The sequence below is a fragment of the Bufo gargarizans genome, chromosome 2 (assembly GCF_014858855.1).
Source record: "Bufo gargarizans isolate SCDJY-AF-19 chromosome 2, ASM1485885v1, whole genome shotgun sequence".
NCBI lineage: Eukaryota > Metazoa > Chordata > Amphibia > Anura > Bufonidae > Bufo > Bufo gargarizans.
Genome location: NC_058081.1, coordinates 324568722 through 324584206, shown reverse-complemented (window position 1 = coordinate 324584206; position 15485 = coordinate 324568722). Strand labels below are relative to the sequence as shown.

General features: G+C 43.1%; 1 protein-coding gene across 1 annotated transcript in view; it reads left to right on the top strand.

The window, feature by feature from the left end:
* Positions 1–15485, top strand: part of XPOT (exportin for tRNA) — a 75535-nt gene that overhangs the window by 50020 nt on the left and 10030 nt on the right. The window contains exons 15-21 of the mRNA XM_044280545.1: positions 406–500; positions 1357–1426; positions 8468–8706; positions 10379–10664; positions 12292–12481; positions 13896–14012; positions 15036–15151. Of these exons, the coding sequence (XP_044136480.1) occupies positions 406–500; positions 1357–1426; positions 8468–8706; positions 10379–10664; positions 12292–12481; positions 13896–14012; positions 15036–15151 (1113 nt within the window). The remainder of the gene's footprint in view (positions 1–405; positions 501–1356; positions 1427–8467; positions 8707–10378; positions 10665–12291; positions 12482–13895; positions 14013–15035; positions 15152–15485) is intronic.

The window sequence follows — 15485 nt, the reverse complement described above, 5'->3', positions numbered from 1 at the left end:
GGCTGTGGTACTCGATGAGTACCGTGGCCATGTAATGACACATTGCCTAAGCCAGCTCAGTCCCATTCAAGTTAATGGGCTGAGCTATGATACCAAGCAAGCTGCTATTAAGTTGATGGCGCTAGTGAGCACCACAGTCTCCTTAAAGAGCTATTCAGTGGGGTTCCCGGGAGGATAGGTCATCAATATGATAATCCCAGAAAACCTCTTTAAATCAGCAACATCTCAATTTTTGCTTTGGATTTCACTTTGTAATGTATAGGGTTGAATCCCCTGCAGCTCTGCTGCAAAACCTGTAACAAATCCGCCTGTAACTCATGCAGATTTTGCCACAGGTTTATTGCAGATTTTGCTGTGGATATTTTGGTATGTTACATTTTTTTCATATACTACTATACATTTCAGATGGCATTTTTGGATCACAGAGGCCTGCGCCATTCTAGTCCTAAAGTTCGGAGTAGGACCGCTTACCTTTTTTCAAGATTTGTGAAGTCTCTTCAGTAAGTGTTTCTGTTCGCTGTTTATTTGTATGTTCTTTTCTGCATTTACTTGGTCACTGTTTTGATACTTGATTACTATAATTTGTTGTAACAGACCATTAAACTTTGTAAATCTGTCTGACTGGATAGGGGATAACTTTTTCTAGCTGGAATACCCCTTAAAGTTACAGGCTGTATCTGATCAACACACAGTACACTCCTCACATGTCCCAGATTTGGCAGCCCTGCCAATACTATATCTATACTATTTTATTACCTTGATAAATACTTTCAAGAAATGAATTTGTCCTCAGCTTTTTTTGCTTTGTGAAACTCATCCTTTTTTACCAAATATATTTTACAGGTAACGATTAATATAAACTGCATTATTGTTTTTGTCAGGATAGGTCATCAATATCAAATCGATGCTGGTCAGACATTCAGCACCCCTGCCGATCACCTGTATGAAGGGAAGGTGCGGGTGTGTCGTCTCCCTTCCTGCTCGCTGCTGCTATGTCTACGGCGAGCAGGAAGAGAGAAAGGAGATGGCACAAGCACAGTGCGCATGCCATCCCTTCATACAGCTGATCGGCGGGGGTTTCTGCCCTCGATATTGATGACCTACCCCACTCATTTTTGTTGGGCTGGAAAAGGTTAATGTTTTCCCCATCCATATGCATATCTGCTTTCAACAGATGTTCTGCTTGTCTTGGTTGAGACAGCAGTTTAGCCTGGCACAGAAAAATGTCTGCAGCAGAACATTAAGTCCCATAATGCACTGTTCTTTAGTAACAAGAATCTATTGGAATTTAGAATTTTATCTGTGAACAAGGAATATGGACCTTCTTATTTTATTGTTATTTTCTCTGTCCTCTAGTAAACACATGAATGCCTTTGTGGAAGATATATTGAGTAGGATTCAAGATCTCCTCGAGCTCTCTCCTCCGGTGAGTAGCTGACTAGCTGTGTATATTTAGAATTCGCTCCATCACAATATGTCTGCTGAACGGTTGCGCTGGAGGAGAGCGCTTTTATACAGTGTTCTCACAACAATTTGCTCCCTGCTTAAAGGGAACCTGTCACCGGGATTTTGTGTATAGAGCTGAGGACATGGGTTGCTAGATGGCCGCTAGCACATCCGCAATACCCCAGTTCCCGTAGCTCTGTGTGCTTTTACTGTGGAAAAAAAAATGATTTGATACATATGCAAATTAACCTGAGATGAGTCCTGTACGTGAGATGAGTCAGGGACAGGACTCATCTCAGGTTAATTTGCATATGTATCAAATCTGTTTTTTTACACAATAAAAGCGCACAGAGCTATGGGGACTGGATATTGCGGATGTGCTAGCGGCCATCTAGCAACCCATGTGCTCGGCTTTATACACAAAATCTTGGTGACAGGTTCCCTTTAAAGAAAATCTGTCATAATGATTTTAAACTATCTGCGGTCGTACAAGTAGTATGTAGTAGGCATGTCCTGAGGATATATTTTAGCAGCGCTTTGAATGCTGACAGCGGGGGAAAAAGGGGGCAGTAGGAAAATAAAAAGTTCAAACCTGGACTTATCTGCAGTATTAATCATGTATTACAGCAGCTTATAATCCAAGAACCTAATGACAGATTTCCTTTAACCCCTTCCCGACATGTGACATACTATTACATCATGGAAGTCAGTGACTTCCCGCATTTTGACGTAATAGTACGTCATGGTGATCAAGCGGGCACCTGAGCGGTGTGCGCCCTATCACTACAGGGGTCCAGCAGTCCCTGGGAGCCGGGCCCTTGCTGGACCCCTGTATACCGGCGGATTAACCCCTTCTATGCCGTAGTTGGCGCTGACCGCGACATAGTAGTGATTTGCCATGAGTGAAGGAGCGCATTGAGTCCCCGGGCTGCTTTGGCGGGGACCCGATGCGTGACAAGGCAGCCTGATGCCGCGTAGAGGCTGCCCAGTGCCTTGCATGGCATCGGGACCTGCCTTCTACAGGTGCCCAGGAGATCCAGCCTCAGGCTGGGTCTCCTAGGCAACCTGTTAGTGTATTACTCAGTGTAATACACTAACAGGCAATGTATTACAATACAGATGTATTGTAATGCATTACAGAGGGGATCAGACCCCAAAAAGTTGAAGTCCTAGAGTGGGAAAGAAATAAAGTGAAAAAAATAAAATAGAAAAAAAAGGAAAAACGCACACATTGGGTATCGCCGCGTAACGATTGGCTCTATAAATATATCACATAATTCACCCTGTCCGATAAACACCATATAAAAAAGAAACTGTGTAAAAAGAAAAAAAGCCATTTTTGACATCACAAAAAGTGCAACACCATCCGATCAAAAAGGCATATGTCAGACAAAATCATACCAATAAAACTTTCACCTCATCCGGCAAAAAAATGAGACCCTACCTGAGACAATTAGTAAAAAAAAAAAACGACAGACAATGGAGACACTAAAATATGAGTTTTATTTTTTATATATTTTTTGTTTAAAACTGCTATTATTGTGCTAAAGTGAAAAAATATACATTTTTGACATATTGGGTATTTCCACGTCCGTAACAACCTGCTCTATAAAAATATCACATGACCTAACCCCTCAGGTGAACACCGTAAAAAAAAAAAAAACGTGCCAAAAAAGCCTTTTTTGGCGCCTTTTATTTTTTTTTGTCACCTTACATCACAAATATTTAAACACCAAGTGATAAAAAAGGCGTATGTATGCCCCCCAAAATAGTACCAATCAAACCGTCCCCTCATTCCACAAAAAACTATACCCTACTTAAGACAATCGGTCAAAAAATAAAAAAGCTATGACTCTCAAACTATGGAGACACTAATGCATCATTTCAGCTGCTACTGTGTAAAACTTAAATAAGAAAAAGTATACATACTAGGTATAGCCACGTCCGTAACGATCTGCTCTATAAAAATATCACATGACCTAACCCTCAGGTGAACGCTGTAAAAATAAATAAAAACTATGGCAAAATTAAAAAAATTTTGGTCACCCATAAAGTGTAATAACGAATGATCAAAAAATCATATGTACCAATAAAACTGGCACCTTATTCCCTAGTTTCCAAAATGGGGTCACTTTTTGGTAGTTTCTACTGTAAGGCTAAGTTCACACGGGCGAGATTTCCGCACAGGTGCAATGCGTGAGGTGAACGCATTGCACCCGCACTGAATCCGGACCCATTCACTTCTATGGGGCTGTGCACACGAGCGGTGATTTTCACGCAACGCAGGCCCCCATACAAGTGAATGGGGCTGCGTGAAAATCGCAAGCATCCGCAATCAAGTGCGGATGCGGTGCGATTTTTCACGCATGGTTGCTAAGATGACAGTCTATTCACTGTAATATTTTCCCTCATAACATTGTTATAAGGGAAAATAATAGCATTCTTTAAGAATGCTTAGTAGGTGGTCAATTGAGGGTTAAAAAATAAAAAATAATTAACTCACCTTCTCCTCTTGATCGCGTAGCTGCCGATCTCTTACTACTTTTAATCATGAGCTGCCGGTTAAAGGACCTGTGGTGACATCACATCACATGGTCCATCACGGTCCATTCACATGCTAATAGTTAATTATTTTGTATTTTTTAACCCTCAATTGACCACCTACTAAGCATTCTGTATTAAAGAATATTATTTTCCCTTATAACCATGTTATAAGGGAAAATAGCATCTACACAACACCGAACCCAAACCTGAACTTCAGTGAAGAAGTTCAGGTCTGGGTACCACAGTCAGTTTTTTTTTTTTTTTATCATGCGCGTGCAAAACGCATTGCACCCGCATTGAACAACGGAACGCAATCACAGTCAAAACTGACTGCAATTGGGTACCTACTTGCGCGGGTTTGCCGCAACACATCCGGACCTAATCCGGACACGCTCGTGTGAACTCAGCCTAAGGGTGCATCAGGGGGGCTTCAAATGGGACACGGCATCTAAAAACCAGTCCAGCAAAATCTGCCTTCCAAAAATCATATGGCGTTCCTTTTCTGCTGCACCCTGCCGTGTGCCCTTACATCAGTTTACAACCACATGTGGGGTGTTTCTGTGAACCGCAGAATCGGGGTAAGGGCTGTTTCACACGAGCGGATGCCGTGCGTGACATCCGCTCCGTGAATGACAGCCAAGACCCGATGCGGACAGCAGAAGCATGGAACATTAACATCATTGATAATGCTCCGTGCCTCTCTGTGATCTCTTTACTACAAAATCACAATGACAACTTTATCTCACTGTGATTTCGTAGTAAAGAGATCACAGAGAGGCACGGAGCATTATCAGTCATGTTACTGCTCTGTGTCTCTGCAGTCTGCATCGGGTCTTGGCTATCATTCACGGAGCGGATGTGACGCACGGCATCCGCTCGTGTGAAACAGCCCTAATAAATATTTCGTTTTGTTTGGCTGTTAACCCTTGATGTGTTAAAGAAAAAAATGGTTTTAAATGGGAAATCTGCTAAAGTGAAATTTAGAAATGTCATCTCCATTTTCATTTAAGGCTACTTTCACACTAGCGTTCGGGGCTCCGCTTGTGAGTTCCGTTTGAAGGCTCTCACAAGCGGCCCCGAACGGATCCGTACAGCCCCAATGCATTCTGAGTGGATGCGGATCCGCTCAGAATGCATCAGTTTGGCACCGTTTGGCCTCCGCTCCGCTCAGCAGGCGGACACCTGAACGCTGCTTGCAGCGTTTTCGTGTCCGCCTGGCCGTGCGGAGCCAAACGGATCCGTCCAGACTTACAATGCAAGTCAATGGGGACGGATCCGTTTGACGTTGACACAATATGGTGCAATTTCAAACGGATCCGTCCCCCATTGACTTTCAATGCAAAGTCAGGAGTCCCCATCAGATCGGAGTTTTCTCCGATCCGATGGTATATTTTAACTTGAAGCGTCCCCATCACCATGGGAACGCCTCTGTTAGAATATACCATCGGATTTGAGTTACATCGTAAACCTCAGATCCGACAGTATATTCTAACACAGAGGCGTTCCCATGGTGATGGGGACGCTTCATGTTAGAATATACTGAGAACTGTGTACATGACTGCCCCCTGCTGCCTGGCAGATGCTGCCAGGCAGCAGGGGGCAGACCCCCCCCCCCCCCCCCCCCCCCCTCCTCCTGTAATTAACTTATTGGTGGCCAGTGCGGGCCCCCCTCACTCCCCAGTATTAAATATTACCAGTGCGGCGGCCTCCCCCTCCCTCCCCAGTATTAAATATGACCAGTGCGGCCTCCCCCTCCCTCCCCAGTATTAAATATTACCAGTGCGGCGGCCTCCCCCTCCCTCCCCAGTATTAAATATTACCAGTGCGGCCCCCTCCCTCTATTTATTGGTGGCCGGGCCAGTGCGGATTCCAAGTATTGTGAGCAGTGCGGCCTCCCCTCTCCCCCCCCTAATTAAAATCCCCCCCCCCCCCCCCCCATCATTGGTGGCAGCGGAGAGTACCGATCGGAGTCCCAGTTTAAATCGCTGGGGCTCCGATCGGTTACCATGGCAACCAAGACGCTATTGCAGTCTTGGCTGCCATGGTTACTTGGCAATAAATACAAGCATTATACTTACCTGAAGAGCTGCGATGTCTGACCGGCCGGGCGCTCCTCCTACTGGTAAGTGACAGGTCTTTAGCAATGCGCCGCACAGACCTGTCACTTACCAGTAGGAGGAGCGCCCGGCCGGTCAGACATCGCAGCTCTTCAGGTAAGTATAATGCTTGTATTTATTGCCAAGTAACCATGGCAGCCAAGACTGCAATAGCGTCTTGGTTGCCATGGTAACCGATCGGAGCCCCAGCGATTTAAACTGGGACTCCGATCGGTACTCTCCGCTGCCACCAATGATGGGGGGGGGGGGGGGGGGGGGGGGATTTTAATTAGGGGGGGGAGAGGGGAGGCCGCACTGCTCACAATACTTGGAATCCGCACTGGCCCGGCCACCAATAAATAGAGGGAGGGGGCCGCACTGGTCATATTTAATACTGGGGAGGGAGGGGGAGGCCGCACTGGTCATATTTAATACTGGGGAGGGAGGGGGGGCCGCACTGGCCACCAATAAGTTAAATACAGGAGGGGGGGGGGGTCTGCCCCCTGCTGCCTGGCAGCATCTGCCAGGCAGCAGGGGGCAGTCGTGTACACAGTTCTCAGTATATTCTAACATGAAGCGTCCCCATCACCATGGGAACGCTTCTGTGTTTAGAATATACTGTCGGATCTGAGTTTTCCGAAGTGAAAAATCAGATCTGAAATAAACAGTTATGCAAACGGATCCGTTCTGAACGGATGCAAGCGTTTGCATTATAGGAGCGGATCCGTCTGTGCAGACACCAGACGGATCCGCTCCTAACGCAAGTGTGAAAGTAGCCTAATTCTTGTGGAACACCTAAAGGCTTAACAAAGTTTGCTAAAAATCAGTTTTGAGTAACTTGAGGGGTGTAGTTTCTACAATGGGGTCATTTATTGGGGGCTTTCTACCATGTTAGCCCCACAAAGTGACTTCAGACCTGAAATGGTCCTTAAAAAGTGGGTTTTAGAAATTTCCTTAAATTTCATGATTTGCTTCTAAGCCTTCTAACTTCAAAATGATGCCAACATAAAGTAGACATATAGGGAATGTTAAGTAATAAATATTTTATGAGGTATCACTTTCTGTTTTAAAAGCAGAGAAATTGAAATTTAGAAAATTGCTAATTTTTCAAAATTTTGGGTAAATTTGGGATTTTTTTCATAAAGGCAAAATATATTGACTCAAATTTATGACTATAATGAAGTACAATGTGTCACGAGAATACAATCTCAGAATGGCTTGGATAAGTAAAAGTGTTCCAAAGTTATTACCACGTAAAGTGACATGTCAGAATTGTAAAAAATGACCTGGGCAGAAGGGCGAAAACTGTCACGAGGTTAAAGGGGTTTTCTACTTTATTTTTTATTTTTTGTTATATTGATTATCCTCTGGATAGGTCACCAATATCAGATTGACTGGGATCTGACTCCCAGGCCCCCAGCCAATCAGTTGTTTGAAGAGAAAGCCATGCTCATACGAGCATTACCTTCCCTGCTCGCATCAGCAATTGTAGTGGTGAGCAGGTGTAATTACAAGTTTGGCATCTCCATTTACTTCTATGGAACAGACAGAGCCGTCGCATAGAAGTGAACGGGGACTCCATATTTGTATTTACAGCTGCTCACCACTGCAATTACCAGCAGGTAAACAGAGCTGATTGGTGAGGGGTGATAGGTCATCCATAGTAAAAAGCAGACAACCCCTTTTAAGAGAGCTTATGCTGCTTCTATAGTAACTATTTTAAAGCCTCATGAGGATCCCAAGGTTTGTGGGTCATATTGGCTACTTTCCTTACTAAATATAAGTACCGGGTAACATATTAGCTACGTGCATGAATAAAATTATTTAAAAATGTATTCAGTTATCCATCCAGATTAATACCTGGAAAGTAAACCTCTGATATCAGAAGGGTCCAAATAGTTACCCAGGTAAGTTGGGACTGTAAAGTGGAATGGGCCATGGCTTCCCTTGATACTGCTAGACAGGTAGGGATTTGGGGACCTCCCTGTTCTCCACATAGAAGAGGAATTTGACCCCTATCTTTCGTAGAGACATATCATGATTATGCTGGGGGTCTGAGTGCTGAGACCCCTACACCGATAACTAGAACGAGAAGAGAAGCGCTTGCATATTGCACTCTTCTTGCTGCAGGAGATGGAAGCAAGGTAGGCCCATAGTCATTCTATTGAGTCTGTCTCACTTCCTATTCTGCAGCGAGGAGACAGCGCAATCTCCTCATTCTAGTAATTGCTGGGGTTCCCAGCACTCGGATCCCCACTAATCAAAACCTTTGATATGTCTGACATGTCAAAAGTTTTCTGAGAACTCAGTGACCCTGTACATGAAAAAGAGAGCTTTTTTTTTCATGTCGTCAGTTCACTTATGCTTTTATTTTTGTGCAGGAGAATGGTTTCCACATGTTGCTGAGCAGTGATGATCAGCTCTTCATATATGAGACTGCAGGTGTGCTCATAGTAAACAGTGAGTATCCTGCTGAGCGCAAAAGTATTCTCATGAGGAATCTTCTTAATCCTTTAATGGAAAAGTTCAAGATTCTTCTGGAAAAACTAGTAGTAGAGCAAGATGAGGAGAGACAGACTGTTCTAGCAGACTGCCTTAATCATGCTGTAGGATTTGCCAGGTACGTACCACTAGCAGGCATTTAAAGTTTATGGCATAGAAATGTTGCTGGTACAAGTTTCTTCTTGCATAATTTTGAGAAACTTTTTTAGTCCTTTAAATTATCAAATATATGTCTAACAATCACTCTCCTTTCAAATTATTCTGTGGGGGTCTCTGTGTTTGTGTCACAGCTTACAGATTGCTAAACTGATTTATTTTAGATTTCACCTTTACATAAAGATACATTTTAACTTTTATCTGCATTATACTGAGGAGGAAAGTGGGTTATAAGCACAGCTTAAAGTTGAGTTGTATGTGTTTTTTTTGTTTTTTTTCCCACCATTTTGCTGCCCGCCTGTTGACTATATGTCGGCACATATCTCTAATTTATCGCTAATTGTGTAGCTGCGGGAGCAGAGGGTACACTGTCAGTGACAGCAGGGTTTCCCGTAGAGAAGGCAGGGATGTTTTTGAACCATCGCTATGTACACAGCACTCAATGAGTGCTATGAATAGAGATTAGGAAGCTGCAATGTCGTTCCTGCTTTGGTCCCAGCGGTCATGTGATGGCCTGGATTCTGCAAAAGCTGTTTAGTCTTAGCAAACCCAGATAAGGTCTGCAGTTGTATAGTGCCGTACAACCTCTCTTGGGGGCTGTATTGCCCCCTGTAACTGAGGCTACTAGGTTAGCCCCAGTTACAGAAGAAATCAGCAATAAAAAAAAAACCAATGTAATGTTAAATGTCCCTTGAAGTGTAAAATAAACAAAAATAGGCAAAAAATAAAAAAAATGCAACTTTACAACGCAATGCAGCTTTTAGCCCCGTCGCCAGCCACCATAACCCATATATCAAAATGACCATTGTGGAAAGTGGACATAATAAAAAAAAAAATAGAATAAGTGCACACTGTCCGGTTAACAAATTAAGACTATTGTTCCCCTTTTTTACATTTTTTCCTTTTTGAAAAACAAAATACTAAAATAAAATCCCATGTCACCAAAAAGGGCAATTATTTAAATCACCAAAGAGAGGAAAAAATTATGGGTTGCAGCTATCGACTATCTTTGTAATAGAGTATTCTATCGATTAATCCAATGATTAATAGTACTCGAATATCCAAAAACTAATTAAAAGAACGTTTTTCTTTATAAAACTCATCAACCCCCTTATAGTACCATCAGACTCCCCGCCACCAGCTGCCCGCCCCCAGCCATGTCCGCAACGCCAGTGAAATCAAATACTTATCTCTCCTGTAGGGGTGCCTCTCCACAGCTCCTTCATCTTCTCCTCACACTGCACTGTCGTCACACAGCGTCAGGTCATAGTGCACGCTCACATGCCGGGGGTGACCATGGAGCAGTGAGTAATGGCAAACGCTTCACTCCCGCTCCATGGTCACATGACACAAACAAATCCTCAATGCAAAAAATTGTATTGGTATACTTTATAATCTGTTGAGAAATCCACAGATGTCGTCATGAATTGAGCAATGCAAAACATAGTTGATCACTAAGGTGCCATTGCATGATGTCTTGAGTAGAGGAATGGCTTTTACAATGTCAACCTTACTTGAAAGCTCTTGTCTAAAACATTGTATACAATTTTTCTGAATGTTTCCATGTTGATTTGGTGGTTTTGCATAATGGATAAGATGCTGTACGTTCATTCTGCCTGTTCTCTCCCCTGTAGCCGTACAAGTAAGGCCTTCAGCAATAAGCAGACAGTAAAGCAGTGTGGCTGCTCTGAAGTCTATTTAGACTGTTTACAAAGTTTTCTGCCTGCTCTGAGTTGTCCTGTTCAGAAGGAAGTCCTCAGAGGAGGTGTTCGCACTTTTCTGCACCGTATGATCATCTGCTTGGAGGAAGAAGTGCTTCCTTTTATCCCCACTGCTTCGGAGCATATGCTTAAAGACTGTGAAGCGAAGGACCTGCAAGAATTCATTCCCTTAATTAACCAAATTACTGCTAAGTTCAAGGTAAGTACGTATCTAGAACTAGAATCGCCTATTTGATCTTGCTTCCTTATACCTCTATTCTGCAAACTGTTTGCACACTAAGTCTTCTGAGTATTGTCAGGTGCAGTTCACCTAAAATTTATAAAAAGAGGGGGAGAAGATTTAAGGTATATATCATTGAGGTTTATCAGAATACCAAATGGTAAATCTTGGCGGCAAAGCATTGTTTTAGGGGCAGGTAAAGTAACATTGCATAACTAGGTAGACTTGCCATTTAAAGGTCTGGAAAAGTGGTAATGATGAGCATTTTTAGATCATATTTATAACAACTTTTTGAAAGCGGACAGCTCAATGACTTATCTAATTTTAAGGTTAAAATTTCTCTTTAAGGGTGATTTCCCATTAACATTTGTCACTTATCCATTGGTGATAAATGTATGGTTGTTGGGAATCCACCAATCGTGAGAATGCAAGAGTGGTGGTTTGCATACATGACATCTATGGGTTTGCAGTGCTTAGATTTCACTGGCATTCCATGCACCACCACTGTATTCACACAGGGCACTTTGTGATCCCCTTTCTGTGATTGTTTCTGGGGCCCCCACCATACATTAATGAAATGTTCTCAAAGGGGTTGTCCGGTTCAAGAAGAATTTGGACAACTCAAGGGATCCTTATGCAAAAAAAGAACTAAGTGTTACTTACCTGACAGATCCTGTGCTGCAGCTTTCATTCTTCTAACCAGGCTCTGTTTCCCTGACCGCAGCGGTCACCTACTGTTGACCTGAAGTCACCAGTGCAGTCAGGTAAACAGGGCCTGGCCTCTATGGTACACCGCTGACATCACTGCTGCAGCTGGGTAGACAGATCTCGGCAGGAGAGCCAGAACAGCAGCACGGGATCTGTCAGGTAAGTAACCAATTTATTTTTTGTAGTAGGATCCTATATTTTATAATAGCATTTATCATGTAGAGAAATTTTATACAAGCAACTTTCTAATGTATTGTTATTGTCCATATGGATTCTGTTACTGGATTTATTATTTTTTTTCATCTCATTATACACTTCTATCTTCAATGGTTACGACAACCGTACAAGCCAGCGGTGTTGGCCATGCACACTATAGGAAAAAGTGCCATCCTATGCGCACACCCATGGTCCTGGCCATGAGAGGCCGACTCTTTTTGCTATATTGTGCAAGGATGACCACTGCTGCTGGATTGCAGGGTGGTCATAACCGTGGAAACTAGAAGTGTATAATGTGATAGAAAAATTAATTAAGCCAGCAAAGGAAGCAAATATGGACAATCACAATACATTAGAAAGTTCCTTGTTTTAACTTTGTCTACATTTATAAATTCCATTTGCTGAAGTGAGACCACTTTAATGATTTTCCTTTTGGTTAAAATAGTTTTGACATGAATAGTAGCACACAAAGGGGGTAGGTAGGTTGTGTCCATGTATAGATGTCTACGAATAATGAGAAGCCAAACCTCAGGGGCAGGGGCAAGATTCCCTCACCACCACATTCACTCATTTAATTTTACCCATACGTGGCATCACTGAGATCTATGGGTAACTTGTGTCAAGAAACGCCAAGTCTACACTTCAGATTGTGCTGATGTTTCCACAAACATTCTTTCTTTAGGCACAAGTGTCACCTTTTCTTCAACAAGTCTTTATGCCACTACTTCATGCCATATTTGAAATGCTCGTCCGCCCATCTGAGGAGAACGACCAGTCTGCTGCACTTGATAAGCAAATGTTGCGTCGGAGCTATTTTGCCTTTCTGCAAACAGTCACTGGAAGTGGGATGAGTGAAGTTATAGCCAATCAAGGTAAGAATAAGCTACTATGAGGCATGTTTTGACAGGGATTTTTCTTTCTTTCTTACCATAGCAAATTTCTGTAAGATGATTATTTTAATGACTACTATATATTTTCCCTTCTCCCACAACAGCACCACGAGAGAGAGGATCTGCCCCCATAGACCGGAAACCTACAGAATAAAAGGGCGGACACTCTCCTCCCAATTCAGTGTGGTTTCCTGTTTCTGGGGAAGCCTTCAATTTTATTTCAAGATCCTTCCCCCCCTGGTGGTGCTCCTATGCTGGCTTCAGTTTCTAGGCTGGAACATTGTTTTTTTTTTTTTTCCCTTGGCATACCTGCAGTCCCGAGGGGGGGGGGGGGCGGGGGGTTAAGAAGCGGCATAATTTGATGCGCTTCTGGAGACGGGCAGAGGCACAGCAAGCCTCCGGTGGGAGCGTCTTGGGTGCTGGAGCGCAGTGTGCCTGGTGGCATCGCTGATGCGCTAGAGGCACAGACTTCCTGGCCACAGGGGGAGGAGAAGGAACTTCCAGCAAGGAGATAGGCCGGGGAAAGCATGTGGAACACGCAGTGCAGGACGCGTCACCGCAGTGCGCCTATTAGAAGGGCGCTCTGTAAGCAGGAGGACTGCATCGTGATCAGTTTCTGACTTGGCGGTCCAGTGGGAAGCAAGGAGGAGGAAAAGCACACAAGAGAGTCTAGTGTTCTGGGCCATATTGAGTCCTGCTTTTCTTCTGATACCCTTATACCTAAATGTGATTTCAGGCAAAGCCTAGGAAGAAGAATAGAGTATGGTCTTTGTAAATCGGTTTTACCGCCTGAGTGGGTGAAGAGGATGTGTCAGAGTTGCATTGATAGAACAGTGGCTGAGGAATCGCCGTCATTTTATAAGTGTCTTCAGACATTGGTCAGATCAGAAGTCAATTCCTCTCTATCTTCAAAAAGAGCGGCCGGTGCAAGAGATCCAAAATTGAGACGATTAATTACCACACAGGAGTTTTTCATCTCATTCTGAAGAAGATGAAATACACTCCACCTTATATTGGCATTCTGAAAATTCGTCCCTATCTTCTGAGGAAGGTGGCAAACCATGTTTTCCAATAGAAGATACGGATAGACTTTTAAAGCAGTAAGATCCACAATGGGCATAGAAGAGATAAAAGAACTGAAGTCCATTCAGGATGTCATGTTTGGTGTTTTAGAATCCTGACACCATAGGGTGTTTCCAGTACATAAAAATGTAGCTGCCTCTATTAAGTGGGATTGGAAGAAACCTAACAGAAAAGTTTATTTCTAAAAACCTTAAATGAAAATATCCCTTTAAAGAAGACTGTGTGTGACTGTTCTGAATAGCTGTAGCCATTTACACCAGTTGAATAAAGAACACAATCATTTCTATGCAATCCTTTCCTTCTTTGTGTCCAGGTGCTCAGAACGTGGAACGTGTTTTATTCACGATCATTCAAGGGGCTGTAGAATACCCAGATCCTATTGCTCAGAAAACCTGTTTCATCATCCTTTCCAAGCTGGTTGAACTTTGGGGTAAGGACTTTGGTTTAAAGGCAACCTGTCGCATGTACTATGTTGCCCTTACTGAGAGTCAGTACTTTCTGCTTGTGCCAGCGCTGCTAGAGAGATGAGTCTAAGGCTAGGTTCACACCTGAGCATTTTACAGCTCGTTCCTACGCGCTGTAAAACGCTCAACAGGCAAAAAACAATGTTTCTCTATGGGCATGGTTCTCACCTGAGTGTTTTACATCGCGTACGAAACGCACTGTAAAACGCCCTACGCCCCAAGAAGTACAGGAGCTTCTTTGGGGCGTATTGTCGCGCGTTACCTCTGTTTTTCATTGTGGTCAAAAGCAAGAACGCACGTTTCCAAGATACAAAAACGCCCCAAAATATGCCTCAAAAATGCCTGTAAACAGTGCTTATCGAATACGCTCAGGTGTGATCCCAGCCTAAGACTCGCTCTCCCACACCTCTGGACTCCTGCATATTACCGTATGTATTTAGCAATCCGCAAAAAAAGACACCTGTTTTGCTTCATGTGTTGTGTTTTGTTTTTTTTTTTTTTTTTTTTTTTTTTTTTTTTTTTTTTGTGTGTGGATCCACTGTAACAAGGCCTGTCCTTGTCCGCAAAACAGAAAAAATAGGACATATTCTATTTTTATTTTTTTTGCAGAATGGACATACAGAAATGGAATGCACAAGGCATCATTTCAGGTTTTTTTTGTGGACCCGTTGAAATGAATGGATTCACATAGTCAGCGCAAAAAAAAAAAAAAGGAACGGACCCGGAAAGAAAATACACTTGTGTGCATGAGCCCTAACAGGTTTCTTTTCTATGCATAACAGGAAAAAAATCCTTCCAGTCATCCCAAAGTGAGCATAGCGAGCCTCATCGGACTCTTCTCCCTAGCAGGACTGTACTCTAAAAGTAGGGTCGGTCACTACACTATGCTGCCCTCAGTGAGGCCCTCATAGTACAGGCGACAGGTTCTTTTTAAGACTATTGATCTGTATCTTTTGCATTTAAAATAACCTCAATTATTTATTTTACAGGCGGCAAAGATGGACTGGTTGGCTTTGCAGACTTTGTCTACAAACACATTGTCCCCGCTTGCTTCCTTGCCCCAATGAAACCTACATTTGACCTTGCAGATGCACAGACCATTTTGGTACGTTATTTGCTAATGCAAGTTGGCAGTTTTACATACAGATAATATATCTAAACCACTGGATGTTCCTTGCCATAATAAGTGAAAGGAATTAACCTAGAAATACAAAAACATTCTTTTCGATGTACTAAATTCTGTCACATCGTGTCTAGGAAACGCCGAAGGTTAAAGTAGTTATCACACATATTGAAAACTGCTTTACTCACATTTGGAGGATTTTCTTCCATTTCTGTGGGTGGGCAGCAAATCGTCAAGGACCTGCATCTCCAAGGATGCGTGTAGTTAGCTCTTGTTAACCCCTTCCTCGTCTGCACGGAAAATAGTCTATCACATA